Source organism: Cyclopterus lumpus, chromosome 1 (genome assembly GCF_009769545.1).
Source record: "Cyclopterus lumpus isolate fCycLum1 chromosome 1, fCycLum1.pri, whole genome shotgun sequence".
Classification (NCBI taxonomy): domain Eukaryota; kingdom Metazoa; phylum Chordata; class Actinopteri; order Perciformes; family Cyclopteridae; genus Cyclopterus; species Cyclopterus lumpus.
In genome coordinates, this window is record NC_046966.1 from 6,187,041 (window position 1) to 6,208,039 (window position 20,999).

The following is a 20,999-nucleotide window of genomic DNA, read 5'->3' on the forward strand; positions in this document are numbered from 1 at the left end:
TGCATGAAATTGCCATTGTGGGCCCATTGTTGAGTGTGTGTCTCTCTGGCCGCTCCACCCCAGCAGTCGGCCTGTTGACTTCAGAGAGTGCTCACTTGACTATGAAGCCCGCGGTGTCGCAAAAGTGGAGCGAGGGAGTGTTTGTGCATCTAACGTATGGCTGCCTGCCTCCGGGAGTGACAGGAAAAGAGATAACGGGCACATTTATTGAACTACCTTTTTTTTTTTTTCTTCTTCTGAGGGAGCCCACATGTTAGCTCGAAAGAAAGAGAACATGAGGGGGGGGGGGGGGAGTGTCTGGGGTTTTGGGGGTGCGTGTATGTGCGTTTATTTGAGAGAGGAAGATGGGGGAGGTGTGTGTTGAGGCTCTTGGAGTGGACAGTAATCCTTCAGTCCTGGTTAGAAATAACACCCCAGCAGTCTGGGACAAACAATATGACAGACACACACACACACACACACACTCACAACATATTGTTTTTCCTTCACACACTGGTGGTGAGACGTTACCGTTACGTTGTCATCATGAAAAAATGGTCTCGACAGGAACCGGCTGATTTACTGCAAGAGAAGGTTGGTTGTTTCTCCGTAAAGTAGAGTTTACATTTTATTCTTTGTGTGTGTGTGTGTGTGTGTGTGTGTGTGTGTGTGTGTGTGTGTGTGAGAGTGTGAGAGAGAGAGAGAGAGAGAGAGATGTTGAGGTGTGCCATGCATATGTAATGTAACATTGTGTATGTTGGACTCAAGTGCAAGTTTGATCACATTCAGGAGCTCTGGTTTCTTTGCCTTTGCATGGACATACTAGCACTGTGAAAATGCACAGTCATTGTAAGAATACTGTCTAATTTAATAGGGTTGTACAAATTATTTAGTCAACACCTACTTCCGCCTCCTCTTCTTCTGTTGGATTCCATGTGGCAGATGGCACGCATTCAGGCCGGTTGTCATAACTGAACAGCTCACTTCTGGTAAGGTTGTGATCCCCAAGTTGCCTTTTCGTCTCCAAAAACCCACCAGAATGCATCAAATGCTCCATCAGATCGCACCAGAATAGGATGTTACTCACACCGCCCACGCCAGATATTTACATGGAAGTAAGTTGTCCAGATGCAATCTAGCGAAGGTGGCCGTAAGTCAATGTAAAGTGTGGGAGAAGTATTGCAGTCATAATTACATGAAGTGACTTTATCTTGTTAGTCTAACATCCCTCACCATGCATGTGGGCCTATATATTTATTGTATTGACAGTTTTAGATTTTATTTGACGACATAATATCTCTTTACCACTCTACTAAAATCATATTATGTTTGGTTGATGGGTAATTTTGTGTTCTAGAGCTTCATTTTGTTTAGCCTGATTGTTTGTATTGTATTCGGATAATTGTAGCCTACTTATAACGTTCTGTTTGTTACACCGACGAGAGGAAAGAGCAAGAGCCTGTCAACTCCACCTAAATGTATTTATTTAGTCTCAAACATTAAAACAAGTTTGAGTATATATATAACGCACATCTCCTCTGGCTGGTGATGCAAAAATGTCAGTAAAAATAGTCAGTAACATTAATTTATGCACAAATGTGCTCCTCTCCCAGTTATAGAGAGGGCCTATAAGGTATTGGGTTGACATGGTTTGTCTTTTTTTTTTAAAGTGTGTTCCCTAGAAAAACATGCCAAATGCACAGAACACCTCTCGGAGGGAAGAAGGCACATTTCTTTCTTTTCTATTTTTTAACTTCTACGACCCAATTATTACGTCCACCAACAATGTCCGTCAACCACAGATCTTCTGGAACACAATCGTAAGTTTCCAACTGTGTCACAAATCTCATCTCGAAGGCACAGCAGCTTATTGACGCGTTTTGGGGGCGTCGCACTCCTATCCTTCAGGAACAGGAGTGATGGGGGTGCTGATGGAGGCCCTTTTTAATAGAACAGTGTGTGATCGCACACCTGAAGAGATATTCTGTGCCATATTTATTCCAAAAACATTTATACTATCTGCCACAGAGAAACAAGGATGCTTATTTGGAGATCATCCTCTCATCATATACCCAAATTCTGCAGCCACATACGAGCTGCATGAAATCAATTTTTCAGGCCAAGTGTGAGTGATCATAACCGGCAGATCTCACGGATGACATTGAGTGGAAAATGCAGTGACAACTGTCGCCTTAACTGCCAAAAAGGAGGAAAAAAATCCATATCTCTGTTCGGTGACATGGAGTTTAAAAAAAAACAACAACACGAAGCAGAGCCAAAAACCTCTTCTCCCCCGTTGTCGTTCGGTGGAGCTGCCAGCCTGGCTTCACTCAGCATCTGCCAACCAACGGCGTGCGGCAAACACGCACTCACGTGCACTCTTGTGCGTGCACGCGCACGCGGCCACTATTTCTGTTTCAGGGGGTGTTGGAATCTGGCAGGCGGCTCATAATGTCTGAATGCCACATCTTTATGCATGAACGCACTGTATTGACACACGAAGACACACGTTGCGTACACTCAGCACATGTGAGCAAGTGGAGAGGAGGAGCAGCTGTCTTCTGCCCGCATCCACAAACAACCTGACATTCAAATTCAAACACTCAAGTCTTTGATATGTATTCCAGGCCGGTTCAGTTGAACAGACACATACTGTCACACAGCTGCAGTGGTTTTCTTTTTTTAATTTCTTTTTTTATCCTTGTTTTAGGGGATCAAGAGCAGCTTGATTTTCAGGACTCCAGGCACAATTACTGGGCAGTCGGTTGCATTTGAAACCGAGTCGGCTGTAATAAGTGTCTATGCTCATTTCTCTGCAATCTGCTCTCTGAGATGCAGTTTGCAAAAACAAAACACAAACATAACGTGTACATTTTTAGATTTGTGTGTGCGTGCGTGCGTGCGCTTGAGTGATCAATGCTCAGAAGGCTTTTTGGAAGTTCCAGCTTTTCTGAAATATCTGTCTGGTATTTTTTTTCCTGACACATTTGGATGCCTGCTCTTTTTCTGACCGGGAAGAAGCGTCAATACGGCCTCGTGGTTGAATGTGGTCATTTGTAAAGTGAAATCCAAAGCTGGTAAAAGCTACGTCTCAACATTTGGGCCTTTTTCTTGGAGCAATTAGGGCTATTTTCTAAGATGCTCAAACTGTGACAAACCACTGCTGATGGATTTGAGCTTTTAATGTTCAGCTGCAGAGGAAATTCTGCACTGAGGGTGTGGGGTGGGGTGGGGGAGGGAGGAGGGAAGGAGGGGGGGGGGGGGTATTTCCTGCCCATGAACTTCTCGCATGTTTATTTGAATGTACTGCTTATTTGATCGACTGCATGTGCCTGTAATCTGTAGACAGAGACATATTCTTTGTCAACACACTTCATCTTTGCGTGGTCTGTGTTTGTGTTCATTTGCAGTTTGACCCGGAGAATTCGGGCTTCATCAGTACGGAGCGGTTCAGGGACCTGCTGGCGACCTACGGCTCTGAGCTCGACCCACACAAACTGGAAGTCCTATTGGCCCTCGCCGATGGCAACGCCGACGGGAAGATCTGCTACCAAGACTTTGTCAACCTGGTGAGATGTTAAACCTTTCGTAGGCTCGCTGATACCAACTGTTTATTGGCACCTCAGTCCTTACTTCTAAGTTTAGCGAATCATTTTAATTGAATTAGGTATAGAAATGTTCTTAAGACGTGACTTATCGGAGAAAAAAAAATAACGCTTGAACACCAAAGACTCTTGACTCGTTGGACCTTTTGACTTGTAATGACTTGATCCTCCACTACCCTGAAAGATGAAATAGTATGTATTGTTACAAAAAGGCAATTTGTCATTTTCCCAACAATGGATATTCTTTAAATCCGTCCGTCAACAGCAAAATGATACCTCCGATTTTCACGTATACTTGGACAGGAACATGCAATACATATTAAGCTTGCGAATTACAAATTAATATTACTGTGACTCAGAAAAAATATTTTCTAAAGTACTAAATACAAACTTTAGAGAGGCATTATATATTGCTGTCAATCCCCAGACACCAACTTTTACTTTACTTGCACTATAAATGGCATTAGAACTGTTAAAGGGCAAATAACGACTTTTATTTTAAGACTCGAAAGACACAGTTTTTGTATTTTGTCTTGACTAGTTTCTTGAGATCTGAACTGCGCTCATTTGCCACCTGTGGAAATACTCTTATTTTTATTAATTTTTTTTTTTTTTTTTACATCCAGCCTTTAAAAGCCACATTCCAAGATCAGCTGAGCTGAGAAGTGAAGAGTCTTCCTAATAGGAAAATACTCTCGGCCTGGCCATAAATTCCCCTCCTGACGCTCACCTTGCCCCACTTTCAGTTTCACTTTCAAACTACAGCCTGCTGCTGTTTGTAGACGTCTCACTCAAGCATCTCCAGCCGTGCTCGCTGCCTCTTCACCTCCTCATCTTCTGTTCTCCGCTGCCTTGCTGCCGTTCCTCATGGGAGGTCGAGCTGCTGACCCCGGACGGTGTGGAGTGGGATCGCAGTGGGGGTAGTTGTGTGGCACACATTGAACTACTGGGTGGTAGTGTGTGTGTGTGTGTGTGTGTGTGTAGAGGCTGTGGGGAATTCATTGTTGCCTGTGAGTGTGCATTCGTCCATCTCCCCCTCTCTCTCTTGTTCCTCAGAGCTGCTTATTGTCTGATACGCTGGGTGAGGGATGAGCCCTGTAGGAGGCTTGGAAAAGTGTCAAAAGGGCTTTTTGCTTCTGGTTTCCAACTGGTGCATTCATGTCACGTGACAGGCTGTGGGTCATGGCGTGCAACTGAAAGTGGGACAGAGAGGAATGGGGCACCGGCATCTGTGTGTACATTCACTTTTTTGTTGTTTTTTCTTAGTCGCTATTGTGTCCACCCCCTCACTGGTTATACATTCACAGATGCAGCCACAACAGAAGCTAAACACGGGGAGGCGGAGGGTTAAAGTAGGGACATGTATTCATGATTATGGTAATACACAGTGCGATGAATGAGTAAGAGCGGATACAATTAGTTTTATTAGTCCAATCTATGAGTTAATCATTTATCAAGCAACAATGATTTGTTCCAGTTATTCAAAAGTGACGATTAGCTGCTCTTCTTTATTATTCAAATAATTGTGAAGAATATTTGGGATTTTGAACTGCTGGTTTTTAAACATACATTGACATGTAACCATGATTAGGGGAATAAATAATGTGCTGAAAAGACTAGTCGATTAATCAGAAAGTTAGTTTACGGCTGCTTCGATCATTTTTTAATTGGTGAAGTCGGTTAGTAATACCCGACATTTGCTGTTTTCAGCTTCTAAAATGTGAGGACATGTTGATGGTCTCTTTTTTTAAAATCATTGTCAATAGAATGTACGCAGGTTTTTCAGGAATAAGTCGGATAAAAAAAACAAATTCAAGACACCACTTTGGGCTTTTTTTACAGGCATTTCTTGACCTTTTTATCTACCAAACCGTCCATCCATGCATCCATTATCCGTAACTGCTTATCCTCTTCAGGGTGGCGGGGGTCTGGAGCCGATCCCAGCTGACATTGGGCGAAGGCAGGATTCACCCTGGGCAGGTTACCAGACTATTGCAGGGCAAAAACGTGGAGACAGACAACCATTCACGCACACATTGACACCTACGGGCAATGTAGAATCATCAATTCACCAAAGCTGCATGTCTTTGGACTGTGGGAGGAAGCCACGCTGACACAGGATCGAACCCCAACAGTGCCAACCAGTAATAAAATAAATGGGGAAATGTGAACCCACACTAGTGTGAAAAGCTTGTAAATATGATAAGAATAGCTCAATGAATGTAGGGTATGAAAACACAACATAATGGACCTTCTGGGGGGCAGGCAGTAACACTCTCTAAAGATCAAAGGAGTCAGAGCCAATTTGGGAGCTTGAGAGAGAGTTTCAATTCTTCCAGCATGTTAATTGTCAGTGCCTGGTCGGTACATCTCTATCTCTTCACAGAAGGAAGGAAAGAAGGAGACTAGAAGTGGAGGAGGAGGCAGGGACAGACAAAGAGGAGACACACAGTGAGGGGTGTGCTTGTAACGCCATCTCCCCTTAGCACCGCGGCTCTAACGCCAATGTGATTGTCAGTGATTGCCTGCTCACTGCTTCGTCACAGCGTTCAAAACACGGCTCACTTTTCTTTCTTTCTTTCTGTCCATCCACCTACTTCTGTCTGACTCGCTCTCATAAAATGCACTGCGTCTATTGGTAGTAGCTGGCTCAGTTATATACTCTGTAGATGCTCAGTAATATATATATATATATATATATATATATATATATATATATATATATATATATATATATATATATATATATATACGTTAGGTTTACAGTGTGTCCGTCCGTGAATGTGACATACAAATACACAAACATCTAATAGGATCAAATCAAGACATGATTGGTTGGATGCATACAACCACAAGGGTGGGTTTTCTTTAGGTCCTGTTTTTCATGGTTCGGGCTTCTTCTTGCCAATGAAAGTACACCTTAATGCTCGAGCATGATGTTTGAGACAATAGTTAGCTTTCAGCAGCTTGTGGAAGCCCCGTTCCTGTTTCAACATCGTCGAGTCTGGCTTTGTTGCATGGTTGCCACGGGATACCAAAAAAAAAGAAAAGGAGTTTGAGAAGAGAGAAAGAAGTTTGGCATGTCTCTGCGTTGGCCAATCAAATGCGTTCGAGTACACATTCCTGGTAGATTACTTTGTCGAGTGATAATGTTTACCTGGCGATAAAGATAAAGTGATTGTAACTCATGGACCTATTCCTCAAACGGGAATTCCTAGACTGCATCTTAACGGGACGTCTTTCTTTCTTTTGTGTCCTACAAAGAGCAGAGGAATTGCAGTCAGTTCACACCAAGAACTGACTGTCTTTATGGAGCATGGCTGCCTTGGGGAGGTCCGCCTGTGTGTGTGTGTGTGTGTGTGTGTGTGTGTGTGTGCAGTCCAGAAGTGGCCATGGTAACTCGTAATCATTTTCCCACAGTTCTCTGTGCCCAACATAAAGGCTGAAATAATGGGGCTTTTTTTCTTCTTTCTGTCGTTTATCTCCAAACGGTGATCCGTGCCGAGACACTAAAGCCTCATTAAACAGTGCCAGAAGAACCATCATCCAACCGTTCGTTCTGACAGAGATTTCTTTATTGATATTCTGATTTTACATCAGTTGTCTTATCGCTCTCTTCTGCTGCCTGTGTTTTTCTTCTTCCGACGCTGTCAAATTGAAATGAATTGTGATCACACAGATAAGTACGTCCACTATCTTCAAACGCAACTAGCAGCTTATTTCTGTGATACGTTTGCGTTCTTGAATAAACATCAATCGCAGCTTCAATGCACAGGCAACGCTTTAAAGGTGTGGCTTTTGAAGTTCAATTCAATTCAATTTATTTTGTATAGCCCAATATCACAAATTACGAATTTGCCTCTGAGGGCTTTACAATCTGTACACATGCGACATCCCTGTCCCAGGACCTCACATCGGATCAGGAAAAACTCCCCAAAAATAACCTTTCACAGAGAAAAAGGGAAGAAACCTTCAGGAGAGCAACAGAGGAGGATCCCTCTCCCCGGATGGACAGAAGCAATAGATGTCATGTGTACAGAATGAACAGCGTTACAGAGTTACATAAACACATTACATGAATATGACAGAAGTTGCCAGTAGTTATATACATAAACGTTTTTTTATTATTATACTTTTAATGCCGATGGCCAATCGGCCGTGTGGCCTTGAAATAACATCCGGCAACTGACACATCTGCAATCCTGGAGACACAGTGGTAGGTTTTGAGTTATGGAGCGTGCCATAGACAGAGCGGAGTGAGGAAGAGACTGTGGGAGTAAAGCGGAGTCATTGCATCGTCATGGAGAACGCTGTAAAACACACACAGCAAGTGTAATGAAAGGCACAAAGCGTGTGCTGTTACTGGATTGTTGCTCCTCAGTGAGGAACAGTTTGAAAATGGTACTGTATGAAGCTTGTGATCCTTCTTCAGTCTGAGATTGTTTCCCCGTGTGGTTGTTTTGCCCCTTTTTGTAGTTATTGTGTGCGTCTTTCTTGGTTGATCTGAGTCTGTCTTTATTATCCAGGTAAAGGCCAGGGGAGGGGGGTGGCCTGACACTCAGTGATCCATCCGCGTGTAGAGGTTGTTATTTCACTGTATGCCGGGTACATTTTCAACCCTTGCTCAGGGATGAGGAATAAACAGACGCTCTGATTACCTCGGCCTCTAAATGTCAAGGACACTCTATCTGAGCTGTAACTGACCTCTTGGTCTTTGGGAGGTCCACCAATTTTGACATGTGCTTTCTAATAGAGAAAAATGATGTCTGTGGATATATTCACCTTTTTGTGTCAGGCTTGTGAATGTGTGTGTTTGGACTGCCTATGTGTAGCTGCGCTGTGTATGCGAGTGTGTTTGAAGAAGCCCACCGTTTGAAAAATGTGACACCTGTGCTCTAAAAACAGCTCGCACTAAATCTAAATAGATGGCAGCCCTCTTGAAACAAGAGCAGAGAAGTCATTTTGTCAGGTTTGGAAATAGAAATTGATTTGGACTGGGGATCTTCTCTGAATGATGAGCTACTGGTGAGGTCCCGCCCATCACAAATTAACCTATAGTGGTTTGGAACCCTTCATAGACAGAGAAGGAGAAGGCATTCTGTTGCCATGGCGAGCTGGAAGAGGTCCATCAGCGTGCTGGACTGATGAGTGTGTGTGTGTGTGCAGCCTGTACCCAGAATGCATTGAGACTTCATTTGTACATTGGATAGATTTAATAAAGCACCTTGAATTGTTCACGTTAAATAAAACCGAATGATCGTTAATGTGCAGACATTCTGAACTATTAATAGTAAAACTCTCACCCGTCCTCCTTCTTTCTTCCTTTCGGGGCTTCCTCCTCCCTCTGTCTCCTCGTCCCACCCCTTCGTCACCTTCCTCTTTTTTTCTCCAGATGAGCAACAAGCGCTCCAACAGTTTCCGGAGGGCCATCCTGCAGGGGAGCAGGCAGCTAAAGGGCTGCAGTCTGGGAGATGAGGCAACCTTGGGGCTGTCTCAGCGTCTGGTCCGACACGTCGCCTACGAGACGCTGCCCCGCGAGGTCGACCGCAAGTGGTACTTCGACAGCTACACCTACTGTCCCCCGCCCTGGCTCATCCTGGCTATTACCATTGCTGAGGTAAATCGTTTGGGAGGGTGAGACCAATATGTGTTCTAAAGCGCGTCTGATTTAAAGGTACGCTGCAAGAGTTTTTGACCACATGTATTTTTCCTCTAATATTGTGCACGTAAATGATGAACGTCCCTGTTTCACATTATTCCCTTGTGTTTATTGTGGCGCGTATGAAATGACACCACCTGTGTTTATTCACCTGCGTTCTCGCAGGTAGCCGTGTTCATGTACTACGGGTTCCAGCTGGACCGCTTGGTCCTGCAGGTATCAAGCCCGTCCTTCCTAAAGAGCCCCTTACCGTACCACCCACAGCTGCGAGCGCAGGCCTGGAGATACCTCAGCTACATTTTCATGCACACTGGGTGAGTTCGCATCTCGGTACTTTCTGGCCTTATTTCAAGGGTTGTGCGTGCGACGCTATCGGAGGGGGGAAATGCCATTTTGAAAAGCGCAACACAAACTCGAGGTACTGCATATCTATGAGGCCTCGGGCGCTTTGAGACATTTGAAGGATTCAGTGAGCCAGAGCTTGTTAGGTTTACGATTTCATTAACAAAAATACACAGTGCAATTAATATCCAGTGAAACACTCTGGACAACTCAACGCAATGAAATGCTTTCCAGTCATGAGGGGGGTAAGAGGAGAGGAGGGGTCGCATGTTGCTAATGTGTCTTTGGATGCATTTCATAATACTCAGTGAAGGAAGTTACAAAACAAATAATCAACTGTTATCTTTGGATTATTGCTGTAATGTGTATATACTGCAATGTATTAAAATCTACCATTACACTTCCTCAGCTTACATCCTCTCCTCTCCTCTCCTTTCCTCTCCTTTCCTACTAGAAGCACCACAGACTATTTTCAGTTGAGGCCAGGTCATCCAAATTGAATTAACCTTCTGGGTAAATGTAGTCTCAGGCCATAGTGAGAACTAATAAAATGGTAATTTAATTAGAACCTGGAGGTGCCGGAGACTGACGTTAGGGATGACAGTGCATGGATGAAAGAAGAAGTACAAGGACTGAATAAAAAGATAGAAAAAAAGGTGGGATGTTTAATGTTCACCGATTACACAGGAACATATTCAAATGATTTTGATCCTCAGGGAAAATGGTTGTAAAAAAAAAAAGAGCCTGCGGGTATTATCTTTTGTCCAGCACTGTCCAATTTGATATGGCCATGGTTTATTCATCATCTAATAACATCTTATTCTTTGTGGTTTTGCAGTCATCGTGAACTGCCCAACACTCAGTACACTGTACATGTTGCTTTTGATCCTGACTATTACAAAAAGAACATGCCACACTTAAATGACGATGTGACAATTTATAATTCTCTAAATTGCAAATACAACCCACTTCTTGTAACATCCTAGAAAACATATTTTCCTTTGCATATTATCAAGTTAAATTGATATTTTCTGGGTTTATGAGGCTTTTGAAGAGACCCAAAGTAACTGTGTTCAAATCTTCCCAGATTCATAACCGTACACTAACCGTGACTCTCAACAGCGAAGTATTTCTCTCCAGTTGCGCCCGTCCTGCTTCTGTCCACCTCTCACTGTCATGAAAAGTGTGGCCCGCAACAATAAACGACAGTATGAGCGCATCACAATCGTATTTGGTTTTTGGGCTCGAGGCTGCCTAGGCGTAAATGAAAACGTTTCTTTTATTGAGCGCCCTGAAAGGACTCTGGTCGTCTGGACACAGTAGGACCTCTTGTGGGTATCCACAGATCTGCCTGACAGTGCAGCCCGTCCCTCACAGCCTCATTAGCGGTACACAAATAGATAGCCGCTGCCACCTGGAGTGGAGTTGTCCTTGTGCATTTGGACAGGCCTCTCGAAGCTGACACGGTCTCTGTGATCACTGGAACCATCCCCTCTGTAGGCATTGTAGCTGAGGTGGCTGGGTTGTTTCAAACGCCTCATCATCTGTGTTTGTTTGTTTGTTTGTTTGGGGAAAACTTGTATTAATTTCTGGGATGTCAGGGCTGTTTGTTGAATAAACGCACAGACAGAACACACCGGTGGTGAAAACATGAGGGGGGAATAATGGAGAGTCTTTCCTTCTGTCGGCTCTCTTTTAGCAACATAAATGGAAGTGTGATTCAGACGGAGACAGAAAACGGAGGAGGGGAGTGAAGCGAGTGAGAGACAATGATGACGATGAGAGAGAGAAAGAAGGAAGAATGTATTATGCTAAAGCTGTGACACCCAAATGTGTCTGTGCTGCTGACTGAGGTTTGGCTGGAAGGACTTTGTAGATATGTAGGGCACTCTCTGTGTGTGTGTGTGTGTGTGTGTGTGTGTGTGTGTGTGTGTGTGTGTGTGAGAGAGAAAGAGGACAAGTTGTCCCCTGCTTATAGTCATCACAGTGAAACACATGCTGTAATCAGATTTGGGTAAATTTGCAGCAGCCACACATCTCTTGTTGTGCTGTGTGTTTGTGTGATTGTGTGTGTGCATATCTGTGTGTGGTGTGTGTGTGTGTGTGTGTGTGTGTGTACACTGTGTGTCTCAGTTTGTGGTCATATGTTATGTTTGAGTGCACTGGAGTGTGTCGAGGATTATATGTTGATGGACACAAGTGTGGTTTGATGTAGGACCAGATGGTGTGTGTGTGTGTTGTCCGTGAGCAAGCATTATAATTAGGTCTTTGTAGGGAAGAGGCAGGTGATAATATGTTATTATAAAATCTCTTACAGTCGGTGTAAGAGATTCTAATCCTTTTAAACTGACTATTTGCTTAAAGGTACAGTCCTTCTTTCCAATATAAAAGGACGATATGAAACTCCACAGACCTCGTTGTGAGCAATTTCATGGAGGAACGATTTTCTTTCAACCATAGTTTTGACATCAAACTGCTCACAACAAGGCTGTGAATTATCTTGAGTAACCGGGTCATGATTTCTGTTTTTGAGATGTATTTCTTTTGCCACCGCAAGCAGAATGCACATAGTCCCATATGTATATGTATATATATGTATGTATATATATATATATATATGTATGTATGTATGTATGTATATATATATATATGTGTATATGTATATATATATATATATATATATATATCCAAAACTAGGCAACTCACACTTAAACAATCTAGATTGATTGCTTGTAATTGCAGGTTTGTAGAAATAACAGCATTGTTTGCAATTTATTTGTCATTTTTGTTCATACTGCACACAAACATACATGCACCTGTAATCCTGCCAGCAGTTTAGCAATGCTGATTCTTTCCAATTCTCAAAGCCAAAGTGTAAATAGTTACTGTGCAGACTCGCCCACTCTCCATCTCTCTCTCTCTTTGTCTTTCCTTTTCTTGTTAAAAGTTTCAGTATAGAAATGTTTTTTTGTTAAGCCTTACTGGGTTGATTTCCTAAAAACACATTCTATGCAGAGAGTTTGATTGATTGTCAGCACTGATCAACTAAAAAGGAAACAATGGTGATGTTATCAGAATCAACAACGAACATCAAATTACCAAAACTACGATTATCACTTTTTAAAATGTTTTATTATTTCATTCACGTTATTATTGTGGCTCCTTTTCTTGAGTAATCAGATTTAATATGGATAAAATATTAACACTGACTAACTTGGTGTGCGTGTGTGTGTGTGTGTGTGTGTGTGTGTGTGTGTGTGTGTGTGTGTGTGTGTGTGTTTTACAGGATTGAACACCTGAGCCTGAACATGGCCATGCAGCTGCTGGTGGGAGTCCCTCTAGAAATGGTCCACGGAGCCCTGCGCATTGGACTGGTCTACGTGTGTGGTGTGCTGGCAGGTGGGCGTGTGGTCACACGCACACACACACACACACACACACACACACACACACACACACACACACACACACACACACATGCAACAATTACAATCTCAGTCCTTCACCACTCACTGCATACATTTCCCTCCCTCTTATCCACACACTCACTCTACCCCTCGAGACGAACCCACTCACACACTGTGGAGTTGTTTCCCTTTCAACTCCACCGTTGTTCCATCTGCTTGTTGCCTTTTTTTTATGCATTCGACGGCCTATCGGGTTGCAGCCAGTGTGTTGGTGGATACTGGTCAATGAGAATATTTAGCGTATGTGTGTGTGTGTGTGTGTAGGACGTTCGGGACAGATGGCCTTGTGTTTCTGTTTCCCCTACCAGACGTGTTGGGATGCAGGGGGTTGTCAGTGTCCCTTCAAAGCACCCGCATCCCCCTCTGGCCACGTACAATAGGGCAGAGCAGAGAGAGTCATCTTGAACGGAGCTCAATCAGAAGAACACAAAAACATTGATAATGAAATAGGAAGGAGGGAGCGTGTGAGGTATGGGTAGTAGAGAGAAGAGGCGGAGGAGGGGAGATGAATTCACAAGCCTCAATAAGCCTGAGGGGGTTTGAAGAGGGTGCGCAGGATATGAGAAACATCGACATGGGAGATGAGTGGAGGTGGGGGAGATTTAGGAGAAACTAGAAATGAGTAAAGAAAAAAAAGAAAAAAGCAGAGATGAACGAAAAGGTCACCGCTCCCTTCCTACTTTGCTATCGACCTCAGGCGCTGATGCATTCAGGCTATGCTTTTCTTGACTTTATCAATAAAGTGACAAAGTGATCCACTCCACAATGTGTTGGTTTCCTTCCCCAAATCAAACAGTTGAGGCGTTTCATTTTGTATTACTTTGTCTGGTGCCCGGGGGTGACACTTTTAGGTACAACGTAACTGGACTGGAATTATTGAGCTGCTTTTTTGAGATGAGTGTTTTAAAGATTTTTTTAGGGACGGAACCGTGATGCCTTGTGGCAGCGAGTACGTGAGTGTGCGTGACTGTGAGTGTGACAGATAGCAGGAAAAAGCAGAGAGGATTGTGGGATATTTATTGCAGCCAGTGCAATTTTGATAAATATTCATGAAAATGATATCTCTATTTCTCTCTTCATCTCTCTGTATATATGTGTGTGTGTGTGTGTGTGTGTGTGTGTGTGTGTGTGTGCGTGTGTGTGCGTGCGTGCGTGCGCATGCATGCATGTGCATATTCAGGGGTCAGTGACAAACACCCTGGGGGTACCAGATGTTGTGACCTGTAGTATTAACCTCGCATTGAAATGAGGAGGAAACGCGCCATAAATCACACACACTTATGTATAAACAACAACCAACACACACACACACAGACCAACACACACACACACACAGACCAACACACAAACACATAGTCTGCTGTTTTAATTAGTTATCGACCGCCAGGGGAAGAGGAGAGGCACACGTTGGTTGTCTTTGGCTGCGATGGGTTTATTGTGTCTGACTTGGCTCTATTTTATATTTTGGCAGCAAAGGGACTTTAGCCAAAGTCATAATTCTCAGAATATTCAGCATCAAGCAACACGTGGGCGGATGTGATTAGCTGATATTGGCAAATCATTGTATTTGTGGCATATGTTTTTTGGCTGCAGTTATGCATGATAGTTGTATAGCAGTTCTGACTTTATTGGGTCATAAACAGTAGAGATAGATAGGAAAATGAATGATGTGTGTGTGTGTGTGTGTGTGTGTGTGTGTGTGTACACATCAGTAAGTGAGCGCATCACCGGTCAAACATACTTGAAAAATACTTTATTTCACGTTCTTTATTATTTTAATGCCATTTCAGCCGTTTGGCGTAAACGATCAGTTGAAGCGCGGACAACGACTTTCTCCACGCGATCAGATTGTGTGAGCAACAAGCAATCGTGAACAGAGAAGGGCTCAGCTGGCACATAACAGGGGTCAGAGTTCAGAGGCCGAGCAATGACTCAGAGAGAGGTCGACGGCCCTCTAGGGCCAACACAAACTCTAATGGAAACAATGGACTTGCATGAAAACACACAAGTACTCACTCATTGACCTGCAAAATAAACAACGGTCTGCCTGCACAAAGAGCAGCAGACAGGTGCAGCGACAGGCAAGAAAGCCATAAAGAGAATGGGAAGTCACACTAACTCAAACAAAAAGAGATGGGAAAGAGATGTGTAAGTGTGTGTGGGGGTGGTCACCCAACCAAACTAAAATAATGTTATCAAACCATGTTAATTATAGGGATGGAGGTCATCCTGCCAGCTACACTTCCTAAACAGAGGAACCAGGTGTTTGGGTGTGTGTGTGTGTGTGTGTGTGTGCGCGCGCTTGCACGCGTGTGTGTGTGCGTGTTTGTAGAGGAAGGAAGCAATGTAGAGTGTTTTAAAATAGTGTAATCTCTGTACATAATACTGTTCAATTTTAATATTGACGCTAACAAATGAATGGTAATAATATATTCAGAATTAATTCAAGGTGCGACCAGTTGTTTTTCTAGAATTCTTAATATTATTTTATTTTTCAATTTGAGAGAAGGATTCTTACGTGAATCCATCTTTCCATGTGCGGGAGAAGCGAACATTGTAAATGCTCATATGGGTGGGTGTAATCATTTAGCTGCTTAGATTATTACTCTGCAGTGTTTACTGACCTGGTGAGTCAGCTGCTGTTATTACGCCCTCTCGCTGCGCTGTCATTGTGGTTCACACACCTGAGGGGGCCACAAATTAGGCAAAGAACAAACAGAGGAAATGAAGTCCTTTTGATTTCACATGTCGCGCATTCCTTTAAAACCATGGGGTTGGAAGCCAGCACACTGGTTTGTAACTTCTATCCATGAGACAGTTAGAAAATAATTGAGCTGATTTGATTGGCCAATACATGAACCTCTGTGCTTTGGTGCACCCCGAGAGCAAGTAGTTTTCTCCTGTGCGCTGTGCATCCCCCACGCTTCATCTAGAAAGGGCGTCGCGTAAAGGCTGCAGCAATGAACAATACCATGCAATGTGTGTCTTAACTAAATATTGTCAGTGTTTGTCGCGTACCGTTGTCCAAATGTAAGTACAGTACGATGAAGATATAATATAAAAACAAAACAACATAAACATACTGGCCACAGTAAGGATGCAGGCAGTGGGTCAGTGGTTAGCAGGTCCGTCTTTCAATCAGGGGGTTGGCAGTTCAAATCCCCAACCTAGTCGATGTGTCCTTGAGCATGACACTAAACCCTGCATTGCTCCCCGTAGCTGTCTCTACAGTGTATAATGTAACATATAAAGTGTCTTTGAGTATCTTAAAAAGCGCTATATAAATTAAATGGATTATTATTATTATTATTATTATTATCAAAGGAATACACTTTCATAAATCATGTATCTTGTCTGGATGGTAGTGTATGTGTGTGTAGTATTCTTTATGCAAGGTGTAATATATATAATATATACATGTTTCTTGTGCTTGTGTATGTGCACCAGCGTATGTGTATGTTCTTTTCCCTTAACGCTTTGAATATATTTGCAGAAATAAAGGTGCTAACAGAAACCATATAGGGTTCTTTGGCTTGTCCTCATATAAGAACCCTATTTGGTTCCAGGTGGAACCTTTATGAAACCACCCTTTCAGAAGGTTCTCCCTAGAACCCAACGTAAACAGTTATACCGAGAACCATCTGTGAGAGGTTTCACAGAGAATCCGTCTTTGGCGTAATTGTTCCATCCAGAAACCGTCTCTGGAGGGTTATGCAGAGACTTCTTCTCAGCATGCTAATCAGAACACTTTTATATTCCAAGGGTTTCATCTAGAACCAACCCAGGGGGTTCTGCAGAGGAGCATTTTATATTCCCCTTTTTTTATATCATAGATCTTTCTCCACCCTCGCCATAGTTTTAGCTTAACAGGTTAGCCTGGGACCATGGGAACCTGAGCCGGACATTGTAGTTTACATAAACATACGCATCACAACCACCGTACTTATTGGAATCAAATTCACTGACTATGTAGTGTCACCTCACTGCTAAAAGCGACTGATTTGGTCAGAGACGAAGGGGATTCAGTCAAGTCAGTTCAATTTAAAGATGTATTTGTACTGAACACCTACACTAGCATTGATAATTTGCTTTTGGTCATTTAATCCTTTCTTATTATATGGCACTGAGATCATAGGCTCTATTTGTAAGCTCAATAATAAAACATGGAACCTCTCATTCCCAACTGAAGTCTTCATTTTAAATCCAGTAAAAAAAAACAACTCCAGAGTCCACAGACACATAACAAAGACCAATGGGGGAGCCTCTTGCCTATTGAAGCAAACTTAAAATGACAGTGGGGCCAAATTCTGCATATATATTAACTCTAATGTACAGTGTGTGTATATATATATATATATGCATGCATTCATGTCGTATGCAAATAAAGTATATTTTGATTTGAGAAAGAGAGAGAGACCGTGGACGTGGGTGGACGTGGGCAGTCGTGTCTCATTAGCATCACAAGTGTGCACAGGTCAGTGCCGCGGAGAGAAGGGAAGGAGAATATATACTGAGAGAGAGAGAGAGTTTGTGTTTGCCCATTTTAATAGCAGAACTAAGCACATCTCTTTCTCCTGTTTTTCCTTCAGCCTGTGTCTTGTACACACACTGTGGTAGGAACACATTTCCCGCGGTGACTCTGTCTCTGAACGTACCCCACATTTATACTTTTGAGCGCATGATTGGGTCTTTTGTGTACGCGATGAATTGGTACCCAAGGTGCTGCACAGAGCCTGGCCCCGTTTGCGGCAGCACAATTTGTACGAATGCATTTGTTTTAGATAAAAAACCCAGTGTGCGCTGGTACAGTGTGAGCAAACCTCTATTCACGAAGGCCTACTTATGATACGCCCGCATTAAAAACAGCGAGTAGCAAGGCTGCCTTTATGCCATTCAAAATAGATGTTTTCAGCGACACAAATGGTCACAGCTTGAGCGAGAACCAGTTTAAATTAGTCAGTTAGTCACAGCGTCTGCCAACATGATCCTCGAAGGGGAAAATAAATATTCAAATCTCTTCCTGAATAGTGAAAGCTCAGACTCAAGACGAGACACATTTCAAATAAACAAATAACATACTTTGTCATTTAGTATTGTTTTGCATTATAACATTTGCACAGCATTCATATATATATATATTTATATATCCATTTATCCCCCAAATGGCCGACTGCCAGGCAAATCAAATCTAGTGTAGTTGAGTAAACGTTGTCTCCTATCGCATGAACTTCATCATCAAATAAAGTTTGCCCAGTTTGAGACGATGACAGATTTAAAATGTTTATCTGCGATGTGAATGATACAAGAGCGTCCTCGTTTGTGTATTCACCTGACACATGTCCCTTTGTCATCACCGCAGGGTCCCTGGCGGTATCTGTCACCGACATGACGGCTCCGGTGGTCGGCTCATCCGGGGGAGTGTACGCTCTGGTCTCGGCACATTTGGCCAATGTGGTGATGGTAAGTTTTTTTTCTTCTTTTGCGTGTCACGTGTAGATGGTTATCACATCACTCAGTCGTCCCGTCACTACAGAGAGCGTTGCCACGCCGTCAAAGCGGCCTGTTTTGGGGCCCGGCAGGTGCTGCTCTATCTCACAGATGCCATACATTCCTCACCGTCGGTGTGTGAGCGGGTGCATGTGAAGAATCCCCCATCCCGCTGCCCTCTCGTGACATCGCCCCATCCTGTGGGTCATCGCAGACACATGAGGCGCTCAAGGTGAACCCCTGTTATGTGTAATCGGGTCCTCATTATGTACCCGGCCAGATCCTCCACCTGACTCTTTGGCGTCGGGGAGGGAGGACTTTGTCTTCCTACTCTCCGCTGAAATCACATTATCGAACACAGCGGGCACAGTTTGGGGGTCAGAGTGTCTCTGGGGATTTCGGAGCTGACGTGAATTGGCCGAGAGCTCATGTCATTTCATAACAGCATGTGTGTGTGTGTGTCTGAGGAGGACTTGACCTTCAGTTTGTTTTGTCTTTCTCATCAGAACTTGAAAAAGGACCTTCTGAATGACTCCATCCTCTCTTTCTCTCTCTCTCTTTCTGCAGAATTGGTCGGGAATGAAGTGTCAGTTTAAGTTATTCCGGATGGCCATGGCTCTGGTTTGCAGTAAGTCTCAATAAAGATGCCTTACACACCCTTTCACCTCATTTTAAGAATCTTTTTTTCCTTTTTAATCCGCTTGTTAATTCCATCACGAGAATTTAATGTCACCGCAAATCGCTTTGCAAGGCAGTGTGGGACCCTACAGGTCCTTTTACCTGTAGGGGATACATGTCTGTGGAGAGGACAAGATCAGTACTGTAGATTCAAGGATGCCTTTTTTTTTTTTTTTTTTGCATGTCGCTATCCTCCAATATCACAGATTTAAACATAGATTAAGTGCTGCTTGACACAACGGAATCAGTCCATTTTTACTTGACATTTGGTCAATTAACTTGTTAGTGAGTGAGCTAACTTACTTCAACGTGCCTGCGACAACCAGAACAAAATGTATTACAGTTATCTGAAGCTACTGTGAGCCGTTTTGAGTGAGAAGAATCTTACAATAATCTTCTTTCCTATTTATAGTTGTTAAAACTCCTAATTCCTCTCCCTCATGTGGAGTGTGTAGCAGTTGTCTGTTCCTCCGTATATAAACCTTGCTGACATTGCGTATTCCCTCCCTCTGTCTGCTCACAGTGAGCGTGGAGTTTGGTCGGGCGGTGTGGCTGCGCTTCTACCCACCGGCCTTTCCTCCGTGCCCCAATCCCAGCTTCGTCGCTCACCTGGGAGGGGTGATGGTTGGGCTGACGCTGGGTGTGGTGGTCCTGCAGAACTACGAGCAGCGACTCCAGGAGCAGTCCCTGTTCTGGATCTTCTTCTGCGTCTACACCTTGTTTGTGCTCTGCGCCGTCTTCTGGAACATCTTTGCCTACAGCTTGCTCGACGTGCGACTGCCCCCGCCGCCTTAACTCGGCTTATTAGAGGCCAACTGCACACCGTGTCCCCCCCCCCCCCCTTTATTCACGACAGCCACCCTCGTCCAACAACCCGCTCTCTGATGCAGGGATGCACTTGACACGCAGCAGCCGGCCTATCGTCATACCCTTTTTTTCAGCCCACCTGTTCCCTTTTGCCAATCGTTTCCGCTGACCATACAAGATGACCTTCTCTGGCTCTTTGTCTACATCTCTGTTGGATGTTTGTCTCAAGCGTATCAGTCGGCGGGATCCAACAGAAACAAACGGGAACAGCCCCCGTCCACACGACTTAACGTCCTCCGCCTCTTCTTGCTCGATCCAACGCTGCCTTCTCGTGGAGATGTCAGCCTGATGGAAGTATTTCTGCACAGTTGCCTCGTATGTGGGGTGACAGCCGTGAAGCCCTGCGGTGCAATTGGTTTTCAGACAGAAGAGTTCCTGAAAATCCTGTAATCTGCCCGCATCCTCGTCATCAGTAAATTTAGAATAAGGTTATATGAGAATTTAGGCTGAGTTGGTGTTTTGTCAACATTACAAGCAGCTCACAAGCATGAGAGATTTAGATTAAACAGACAGCAGGATGGCTCAACATCTTCCCGTTTGTAGGCAGAGCATGGAGTATATAGGCTACAGCAACCTTCACAAGTTGAATTTACCTTTTTAGAGGAAGTGTGAGTTGATTTTCAGTGTTGCCTTCAGCATTTGGCACTTCCCCTAGAGAAGGATTAATTTGTGTTCAGCGCTATTTGAACCTCAAACTTGTGTCTTTTGACCTTTTTATTGTGTGCAAGTAGTGTGACCAGTGTACCATTGTGCAAACAGATTAGGAAAAAAAACGGGAAAAAAGAAGCAGAAGTGCCATTCAGACTTTTAAGCTTTTGAAAATGATGCCAACACATTGCTACAAGCACTGGGGAGGGGGGCACACCCCCTGACAGGAATTACTTTTGTGCAAGCAGGAGGCCGTCACATGTAACA

The 20,999-nt window shown here is 43.7% G+C and overlaps 1 protein-coding gene across 1 annotated transcript; it reads left to right on the forward strand.

Annotated features, from left to right (window-relative positions):
* Positions 1–3,333: 3,333 nt before the first annotated feature.
* On the forward strand, positions 3,334–20,012 carry rhbdl3 (rhomboid, veinlet-like 3 (Drosophila)). The gene is made up of 7 exons (XM_034539012.1): positions 3,334–3,548; positions 8,977–9,201; positions 9,409–9,557; positions 12,872–12,984; positions 18,412–18,512; positions 19,107–19,167; positions 19,741–20,012. Exons 2-7 carry the CDS (start codon positions 8,977–8,979, stop codon positions 20,010–20,012), a joined length of 921 nt encoding a protein of 306 aa, XP_034394903.1. The 5' UTR covers positions 3,334–3,548.
* Positions 20,013–20,999: the final 987 nt, after the last annotated feature.